Source organism: Puntigrus tetrazona, chromosome 5 (genome assembly GCF_018831695.1).
Source record: "Puntigrus tetrazona isolate hp1 chromosome 5, ASM1883169v1, whole genome shotgun sequence".
NCBI classification, from domain to species: domain Eukaryota; kingdom Metazoa; phylum Chordata; class Actinopteri; order Cypriniformes; family Cyprinidae; genus Puntigrus; species Puntigrus tetrazona.
Window position 1 is genome coordinate 17,576,027 of NC_056703.1, and position 10,711 is coordinate 17,586,737.

The 10,711-nt window shown below is 35.4% G+C and overlaps 1 protein-coding gene across 1 annotated transcript in view; it reads left to right on the forward strand.

Moving 5' to 3' along the window:
* rasa1a (RAS p21 protein activator (GTPase activating protein) 1a) overlaps window positions 1-10,326 on the forward strand; it is a 31,943-nt gene extending 21,617 nt beyond the window's left edge. The window contains exons 13-25 of the mRNA XM_043239052.1: window positions 1,151-1,231; window positions 1,563-1,720; window positions 1,797-1,873; window positions 2,778-2,950; window positions 3,052-3,211; window positions 5,146-5,288; window positions 5,518-5,633; window positions 6,519-6,605; window positions 6,694-6,761; window positions 7,595-7,683; window positions 7,795-7,872; window positions 7,984-8,118; window positions 9,265-10,326. Of these exons, the coding sequence (XP_043094987.1) occupies window positions 1,151-1,231; window positions 1,563-1,720; window positions 1,797-1,873; window positions 2,778-2,950; window positions 3,052-3,211; window positions 5,146-5,288; window positions 5,518-5,633; window positions 6,519-6,605; window positions 6,694-6,761; window positions 7,595-7,683; window positions 7,795-7,872; window positions 7,984-8,118; window positions 9,265-9,348 (1,449 nt within the window). The 3' untranslated portion in view covers window positions 9,349-10,326. The remainder of the gene's footprint in view (window positions 1-1,150; window positions 1,232-1,562; window positions 1,721-1,796; window positions 1,874-2,777; window positions 2,951-3,051; window positions 3,212-5,145; window positions 5,289-5,517; window positions 5,634-6,518; window positions 6,606-6,693; window positions 6,762-7,594; window positions 7,684-7,794; window positions 7,873-7,983; window positions 8,119-9,264) is intronic.
* Window positions 10,327-10,711: the final 385 nt, after the last annotated feature.

Genomic DNA, 10,711 nt, shown 5'->3' on the forward strand with positions numbered 1-10,711 from the left:
ACTTTTTACAACTCGGCCAGATACGAGACATAATCCTTTCTATTCTTTTATCATTATTCTTCTATTTCTCTTTAGCTATTATCAGCCCTTTGTTCTGGCAATAAAACATTTACCAAGCAACATTTCTTCAATCCCAGTAAAAATGTACTGTTATCAAAAGTATTTCTAAATAAATACAACAAAACATTTTCTTTACATGCAGTATTAGGACAAAATGCATTGAAAATAGCAAAATGCATGAAGAAGAACTGCACCTATTCTGTAGCTGCATTAGAGCTAACATTAGAGCTAACATTAGCATCATGCTACATCATAGATTAATAGTACACTTTTACTCAAAACTCACTTTAGACCACCAGAGTTTGTAATAACTTCCTTTTGCGATCACGTGTGGAATTTGGACGTTTACTGTTGTTTAAATTTGCTATTCATAGCCTTTTTTGTATGGCTATACAAACTAGCATTTCAGATGTTATTCATTATTATAAAAAAATTACGTGCAAACTGTATCCTATTGTAATTCTGTTGTCATGTTTCTGCTATGCAAAAGCCTTAACATGTGATCTCTGGCTGAAACTCAGATGTTGTTTGTGATGTTGCAACTTCTCTCTGCTCAAGTTACCATATATATACATTCAGAGTATTATAGACATTAGCAAATGGATCTAATTTCATTTTTATTTGTCTATATACACTTTGGGTCACCGCAATACCTTATAAAAATAACCCAAAAAAAAGTGCAACCAATGCACAACATGACTGCATATTTTTAAATAGCCAAAGTGTGCAGGAAAACCGTGACCCTGGCAACACTGCTTCGCTGTATTCATATCACACAGATAACTTCCTGTACTGCGACGACAGCAAGAACCTATTAATTTGTGTGTGTGTGTGTGTGTGTATATTCGCACCAAGTGTATATATATATATATATATATAGACAGAGAAATCTATATATAAAAAATTCATTTCTGTTTAAACACATTTATTCCTGTGGTGCAAAGCTGAATTGTTGCAGCCAAAAGGCACTATACGGTAAACCGAATTGAGTCCCAGATGGCACTAAATTTCGAGGGTTTTTTTCTGCATGTCTGAACCAAGCCTGTGTAAAAGCAAATCTTCGAACCAACCATGTGTCCTGCATTCACAGGACTGGATGAAATGCCTGCAGACATTCTGCAATAACCTTAGGAAACCCTTACAGACCACATTCAACAAGCGCTTGCGTCAGGTAAGAGAGAAGTCTCACAGTTTTCATTAAATGTAAGCTTCTGTTACTTTAATCATGAGGCGTTCAGATGACTCTGAATGTGCTGTCAGAGCGGGCCACAGCTGAGCCGTCTCGATTCTGGTGAGCAAAGTGATAAAAAACCCTTTCAGAGCACCTGATCCTAGACATGCAATTTGGGCCAAATCTAAAAAGAACATTGTCATCTTCATTACCGCAGGCATATTTTTGGAAAAAGATCTCCGGCTGTCGTCTGCTTCTGACATCTCATCACTTATTCATTACGGAGCGTGGTAAAAATCTAACATTTGCACGTCGTTCTCTCTCACCTTAGGTTAGCAGTCTAGTCCTGTATGTGGAGGAGGCCCACAAACTTCCCATCAAACACTTCACCAACCCTTACTGCACCATCTCGCTGAACAGTGTGCAGGTGGCGAAGACTCATCCTAGAGAGGGACAGAACCCCGTGTTCACGGAGGAGTTCATCTTCGAGTGAGTTCATTACGACTCTCAAGACTCGTTTAGAGGCTTTGAAAGCGAGGTTCTGATTACCATTCCTCTCTCGCAGTGACTTGTCGAGCGAAATCAACAGATTTGAAATAAGCTTAAGCAACAAGACCAAGAAGAGCAAAGAAAGTGACATCTGTGAGTATTACTGCCTGTTCATTACCATGTAATTATTGCATAAGATTTATTTATTTCACACTGGGTGCGTAAATTAAGACTCGGCAAGCATTGCTTGAATAAAAATGCTCTTTGCATTTGCAAAAAAACAAAAATGAAATGAGATACTGACTAGTTTAACTGAAAAACATCATTTAAAATATGAGAATAATATAAGAATGATTGTCTGACTTAAGCAAATAAGTCTTGGCGTTTACCACGCAAAAATTAAAAACCTACTTTTAAATAAAATAAAAAGTCAAATACACGTGGCAAAAGTTTTCTTTTGGATCTTGACCTTTTAAAGGAGTATTCCAGAACATCCGATGACATAATTTGTGGCATAGTGTCATTTTCCACAGAAAATAATTTTGTTCAATAAAGCACATATTGCAACACATCAAGGGCATTATTCAAGCCGTGCATTAATATAAATTTTAACATAATTTCTGTAAGTGGAGTTTATAATATCCTTATGTTCTCTACCGTCTTTTTATGTATTTGAAATCTGAAACGGGAATGTGTCATTGCCGAATATAAATATTAATTTATTTAATTAAAAAAATGCATCCAACAAAAAACAGAATGACAGTTTATTGAATATAACTGTGATGTTCATGGCCTGACACTAAGCATTTTAAATGTTATTGTAGCTTGATCTTTTTTTTTTTCTTTCTTCAGTTTATAAAAGTTATTGTTTGTGGTAATCAACAGCATATTAAAGACGCTCCATAGATCTCAATTTCATTTTCTGCAGCATCCTTCCTTTAATGTCCCCTATGCTCTTTTTCCTTGCGCAAGTGCGCCCTCTGCTGGCGGGCACCAGATAAAGCAAATCAAAGACTTCTGCTCATCTTTAATTAGTTTTTCTTGTGTATTGTTTCAGTGTTCATGCGTTGCCAGCTGAGCAAGCTGCAGAGGGGCCAGATGATCGATGAGTGGTTTCCTCTGAGCTCCTATGTGCCGCTCAAGGGAATTGAGCCAGGCTCACTCCGCGTAAGAGTGCGATACTCTATGGAGAAGATCATGTCTGAGGAAGAGTACAGTGAATTCAAAGAGGTGAGGCATTTTTTACATTTGAGGATGTGGCGTCGAAGAGACTGGCATTGTAACTATAAGTTGGATTTATTACTCGTCATGCTCTCGTTGTCCATCCCCAGCTCATCCTGCAGAGAGACTATCACGTGATCTATGCGTTGGCTCACGTTTGCGGACAGGACCGCACCCTGCTGGCCAGCATCCTGCTCCGTATCTTGAGACACGAGCGAGCCGAAGCGCCTTTACTGAGAACCTTGAATGACAGAGAAATTAATATGGAGGGTAGGGCTCTCTTGTATTATTCACAGTTCAGTATTCAACAGCAAACAGATGTCACAGCTTTACCGAGGCTAGGAAGCTTCCCTCAGGCTTGTTCGTCATGTTTTAGCTACGGAACAAAGCTCTGACAGTTCTGTTTGTACTTTTTATACAGTCCGTCTTTTTTCAAGCAGCGAACAATTGTTTATTTAGTAGACTTAGTAATCAGACATCATCTTGAAAATGTGCAGTGCGTTCAGAGAAGAGCTGTCACCGTACCGGTATTAGTAGTATTGACTCGGTTTGGTATGTGGATGAATTTACAAACTCGGGATCAAGATGATAGTTTGGCTCATGAATATTAACTAGATTGTGACTTGACTGCAGGAAGAGGGGTTTTTTTTTGTTGGAAAGACATCAGTAGTTTTATTCGGCAATGATGCAGAAAAAAAGGGAAGTAAAGTGTTTTTATAGTTTAAAAAGATTTTTATTTCAGATTTTGATTCATCAGTCATTCCAGAAAAATATTATGTTTACTAATTTATATGTATATAAAATATATATATATATATATATATATATATATATATATATATATATATATATATATATATATATATATATATATATATATATGTGTGTGTGTGTGTATATATATATATATATATATATATATATATATATATATATATATGTATATATATATATATATATATATATATATATATATATATATATATATATATATATGTGTGTGTGTGTGTATATATATATATATATATATATATATATATATATATGTGTATGTATATATGTATATGTGTATGTGTATATATGTATATGTGTATGTGTATATATGTATATGTGTATGTGTATATATGTATATATATATATATATATATATATATGTATACAAATAGTACTGGATTCATGACTATTTAGATTTCGATCAGATTCTGCTGTACAAAGTTACGTTAAAGAGTTGTATATCTGACATTTTATGCATTAAGATTCAAAAATGGTCTAAGAGTTGTTGTTTTGGGCCTTCAGGCATATGAGACATAACATTAATATACATTGCTTTTGTATTCATTCTCATCCAGAAGAAAGTAGAAAAAAAATGTTAGGCAGTTAAATATTTTCTTTTGAACCACTTATAATTCTCTAGTATGATGAAATCTTAGATTGTTGTCTTGAGCAGGAATGTTTTCTGCAGCAGGAGCTGCTCTCTGTGAATCACACAGGTACCAGCAGCACCTACCCAAACAAGTCTAAATAGTCCGAATATAAACACTTGTAGGTGTACAAGCCAAAACACGGCAAAAATTGATTCGTGGTGATTCGCTTACTATATAAATTTAGAAAATTTTAAACACAAAAAGTTACAGACTGCAGCACATTAGCATATGAGAGTGCTTTCTAAAGGAAATAATAGGAATACATTTCAAAAATAGTACTTTAAAAGTTTTTAGAAAAACTTTAGAAAATAATGTGAGTCCTTTTTTCAAAATAACATAAAATCTTAACAAACAGAACACTTTGAATGGTAATGTAATTATAATGAAGTATTTTGGTTTATTTTAAGTTGTTTAACTAACACGTACTTACTATATGGTTAGGATTAGGGTTTGACTAACTTGTGTGTAATAATCCATAATTAGGTGATATTATAATAGTAAAAACATGTAACTTGTAACAAGAACACCTGAAAGTGTTTCCTCCGATTCAGAATACATTCACTATACATTTTCTTTTCAATTCTGAAATGTTAAGACTTGGTCAGTATAAATTAAATGATTAATATAATGTAAATGTGTTGCTATTAATAACATTACTGATAATAAAAATGTATAGAAAAGTATAGAATGTTTTTTCTGACATTTTTAGCTTTTTTTTTTTCTTTTTTTTTTTCATTGTCCGTTGTTTATCATGACCATTCCTACAATGTGGTGTTGCAGATGAAGCCACGACACTGTTTCGGGCCACTACTCTGGCCAGTACTTTGATGGAGCAGTACATGAAGGCCACAGCCACTCCTTTCGTCCATCACGCCCTCAAAGACACCATACTGAAGATCATGGAGAGCAAGCAGTCCTGCGAGGTAACGGAGCTGAATGGAACGATATCGTTCAGTCCATAGAAAGGTTGCACTGTTAACGTCATCCTCCATTGTTCCCCAGATCTGTGAACGTTTTCTTCATCTTGATACACTAAAGTGTTTCTAAGCCAAATCCAGCAACATTCTGTTGAGTAGTGAATAAACCGAACCAGCGGTCAGAATCTTGTTTTTTTTTTTTCTCATGTGGCTTGTTTTCTGGTCTTCTCCGTAGCTGAACCCGTCTAAACTGGAGAAGAATGAGGATGTTAACCTGAATCTAGCTCACTTACTCAACATCCTGTCGGAGCTGGTGGAGAAGATATTTATGGCTGCTGAGATCTTGCCCCCGTAAGCATGATAGCGCACCGCCATATAGTGTCCAATCAGCAGAACTTTAGAAACGTGGTACCATACTAACTAGAATGATCCATATTTCACACGTTTCATTACAATGTGTATTTATAGTAGTAATGCAAAAATATATGTGTTTAAATTGGAGGGTAAATATTTCTTGTTCAAGGGTTTTTATGGTATTTAATTGTTACTCTTGCCATCAGTAAGTGCTCATATTAAAAAAAATATTCTAACAATTTAACCTTAAGAGCACTACTTCTTGAGTACAAATGTTCTTATGTAATTAATATAAAATTATAAAATGTTTGGGATGTAATTGCGCTATACAAAAAACAGCACAAACTTTAATATTGTGACATATCATTACAATTTAAAATTACTGTTTCTATTTTAATGTAGTTTGTTCCTGTTCATTTTAAGAAGTCATAACTCTAGGGCCACATTATCCTTCAGAAATCATTCTAATATGCTGATTACATATTACATTTTTTAAAACAGTTGTTGTTTTTTTGCATATATTTGAAATAGAAATCTTGACACTTGTGTTCAAATTAATGCATTCTTTCTGAATAAAATAATGACTTTCTTTCCAAAAAAGAAGCCCTTTTAAACAGTAAGATAATTAAAAATACCTGTAGTATGCATTTATAGCATTAGCTTATTTTTGATCGTCAGCAATAACAAAATAATAACAGCTAAACCAAATAATTATTGTCAGACGTTATTATAAAGACCAGATTTTTATATCAGTGCATCCCCACTATATTACGTTTCTATCCATATTGTGCTGAATTGATTATACACTTCATGCATAATGGAGTGAACTCCACTTATACAGCCTTAGCATTAATAGTTTGTATTTTTTCCTCCTCGTCTAAGGACCCTGAGATACATTTATGGCTGTCTTCAGAAGTCCGTTCAGCAGAAATGGCCTACCAACACTACAATGAGAACCAGAGTTGTGAGGTAACATATTTTTTTCAAGCTACATTTGCACATGTTTACAGAGCAACGTCTTGCAAAGTGCCAAAATATGTTTGTCTCTGTCCTCCAGTGGTTTTGTCTTCCTAAGGCTCATCTGCCCTGCCATTCTCAACCCCAGAATGTTCAACATCATTGCTGGTGAGCACACAGCTTACACACAAGGGTTTTTTTTTCCAGATGCAACATATTTAGGTCAAGTACCCACTCAAATATTTCATTCTGCACCTGTTCTGCATCAGTCTGATAGAAGAGCACTTAACGGTCCAAATTTGTAAAAGGCATAAACGTCACATAGTGGGGAAAAGTCAACTTACTCAACAATTTTATAGGATATTGATTTATTGTACATTTTATATTTAGCTGCAAGAAATGTGTTTAAAGAAGGGTTTTAAAATTCTAACAAAATGATCAGATCATAAAAAAAGGCATAAAAAATATGAATAGTAAGGTATTTTAATTAACGTGAATGCAGTTTACATATACTGTTGGCTAAATTTAAAACAAAAATAACACCGTAGTAAATTGCCAGCGTTAATGAAGAATAAATAAAAATGTAGAAACAATGTTTGTCAAGTTGTTAATTCCTCAGCACACATCAGATTTAAGTATATTGATATTTTTTTCTTAATTAAAATGTTTGGGGTCGATAAGATTTTTCTTTTTTTTGTCATTTAGCAAGAATGCATTAAATTCACCAAAAAATCTACTTTTTTCCTTCTTTTTTTAAATGTCCTACTCACCACATAATTCTAAAAACTCTGTAAACTATATAGAAGTTGACAAGTTAATTAAGAAAAAAACTGCATTACCAAACCCTGCAGTGACCTGACAAAAAAAAGAGAATTTTAAGAACTTTTTGGGGTTTTTTAGGCCATGCATAAAAAAAAAGTGTACAAAATAAAATTTACATGGGTAGCTCAACTTGTATAGTCTGATATTAAAGATAATGAAAATGCGTCTCGTCTTTGCAGACCCTCCGTCCTCCACAGCAGGTCGAACGCTCACCCTGGTAGCAAAGTCTGTGCAGAACTTGGCCAACCTGGTGGAATTCGGTGCAAAGGTATTTGGATTTTCACGCTGTGTTGGAAAATGAGTTTATACTGAACAGACGTCAAAGAGTCTGTGAATGCTAATGCTGAGATGCATTTGTCGCGATGTGTTTGTGCTGCAGGAGCCCTACATGGAGGGGGTGAATCCTTTCATCAAGAACAACAAACAAAGGATGATCATGTTTCTGGATGAGCTGGGGGTAAACTGCCCTGTATCCATTTTTAAAGCAGCATGAGTTGCCTGCGGCTCAGTTTATGAGCTCTGTGTGAAGTAGCTTTCCTATAACATTCTCTCTGTGCTGTTTCTCCAGAATGTTCCTGATCTCCCGGAATCTACCGAGCACTTTAGGGCTGATTTGTCCCGTGACCTTGCTGCCCTGCATGAGATCTGTGCTACTCATTCTAGCGAACTCCGCACCCTCAGCAATGAGAGAGGAGCACAGCAGGTACGTGTTCATCATGTGATGCATGACAATGTAAATAAATAGACATAATATGCAGTCAGCCTGTCATTAGTGCAAAAAACAAACCCTGGCTTGATGATCAGGACCCTCAAACGAATGTATGAACTGACTGTTCGCTTATCACTCATATTACAGTTATATTGTATTATTATAGGGCTATTATATTAATATAAAGAACTGTTCTTTTATTTTTTTGTTGTAACAGCACTGTTTAAAAAAAAGGGATCAGAGGGAACACCACATGGCTATATAGTGAAGCAATTACCAGGGAATATATACTATAGACACGAACCGTAGTAAATCAGTTACAAGAGACACTTTAAATATATAATATAGTGGTCATTAAACACACATGTGACCACACATTGCCCAGTCAGAATCACGTAGAACTGTGTATTTAAAAAATATATTTAAAATAATTTTACTTTTTAATTTTAAAATGAAGTCAATTGTTTAAATTTAGTTTAATTCAAAATATCAACCCAACAACATATATTAGAGCGCCTTTGGGCTCATTAGGAATCATTGGATGGATTATTTTAAGATTGCGTTTCAATCGGAGATACATTTTAAGAAAAGTTAATTCCATTCTTTTCAGTTCTGGGTAGCACTTTATGTTGATAGTCCACTTTAAACATTCTTACAGTAAGTAAGTACATGTGAACTAGCAGTCATTAGAGTATTAGTAGACTGTCTGCTTAACGCTTTATTTTGATGGGTCCACAACATACAGCATACTATCTGAAACTTAGCACATGTCAACTTATTCTACTATCCCTGAAAGAGTGAGCAAGCATGTGGCATGTAGTTGCGAATGAATGAGAATTATTTGACATGTTCAAAAGTTAGTTACTTATGGTTAGTAGACTATCAAAATAAATCGTGACCTAGTTATGTCGTGATCCATCTAGTCGCTTTCAGAAGTTTCACCCACACACCGTTGTTGGTGTAAACATTAATGAAAAGGCCACCGGAGGATCAGAAAATGACTATCGACATCAAAACACCTCAAAAGCGACCTTAAGAAAACCCGACAAAAAATGCATTTGCAATGCCGTTTTTTTTTTTACCCAGCAGGTGAAGATTATAATGCAATCATGGCTTGTTGGCTCTTTGTTTTCTTCACAGCACGTGCTAAAAAAGCTGCTGGCCATCACTGAGCTCCTCCAGCAGAAACAGGCGCATTATGCCTTGTCCAACAGCATCAGGTAGTTCCTCCTCAGTCATTTTGTCTGTCAGTTTGTCTCCGTCTCCATGGAGTAGCCAATGGGACCCAGCATGCTCCACCCTCATCCCCATGCCAGCTCCCAACCTCCCCATATCTTCCATCCTCCCTCTTCCTCCGCCTCATTGTCTGTGCCACGAGAACTATGCAAACTACAGCAGATAACAAAACAGCTGGACTCCCAAGTCCAACACCAATGACTTTATAATCACACGACCAGATCGTTCGGTTTGACTGCTCTCCGTGTCTTGGGTACATATCAATCTAACAGACGGGTCGAATGAATGACCCACTAAGTCGACAGAATGATGTTTTTAAAATACAGGTTGCCAAAGTGTATCTCTTCATCTGCTTGATCTGAAACTGAACTGACACAAGGCTGCAACGATTCTTCTCTATAACTGGATTATGAGCTAAAATGCTTTTTATACTGTAATTTGTTACTGATTTACATGGCTATGAATATGCAAAATGTGCTCAGACTAGTGTTTTGTCCTTTTCCCTGTTCCATTTAGTTCGATTTGTGCTGTAGACTGGATTTTGTTTTTCTTTTTATCATCCTCAGAGAGTATGATTATTTTATATCAAAACAATAAATTCTCTTGCTGGAATCATGAGTATATAATTTGAGGTAACCTGATTTGTTTTCCATATGTTTGATTGGTTCAGTCTTCCCTGAGACAAATTCAAAGCCAGACTCGTTCTCAGGAGAAATGTTTAACGTAAAAAAAACAAACAAAAAATGTTTACAGCAGTAAAATTTATAATAGTAAAGATTGTATCAGGAATGCATGCACTTATTAAACGTGTTTTATAAAGTACTGACTGTCTCAGATCAGCTCGTGAAAACAGCTTTTGGAAATAACAAGACGGCTGTTGTGCTCCTCTAAAACTATTCTAGTGTTTGTCTATGTTTTCAGTTCTTGATTTTGAATAAAGAACCATTATTATGGTTATCAACAGCATCTGTGATGTGTCACTTGAGCATAACCCAGAACATGCCTTTAACCCTGCTTTTCTGTCGGGAGATTGACCCTGTTCAATGACGGCTTGAAGGCTGAAAAAATTGTTACAGCAGTAATTGAATTTGGTTCTTGCTCATCCTGTTTTAACTACCATTCAAAAGCTTGGGGTCGGTAAGATTTGAATGCATTTTTATTTAAGCTTTTTCCAAAAATGCCAATGAAATCTAAAATAATTTCCACAGATCGGTTCTAATGTGCCGATATGCTTCAAGATCAGTTGAAAACAGCCGTGCTGCGTAATACTTATTTGGAACATGCGATAGCCGTTTAAAGTTCAAATGAACAGAGTCTACATCATTTGCAACAAATGTCTTTACTTTCAATC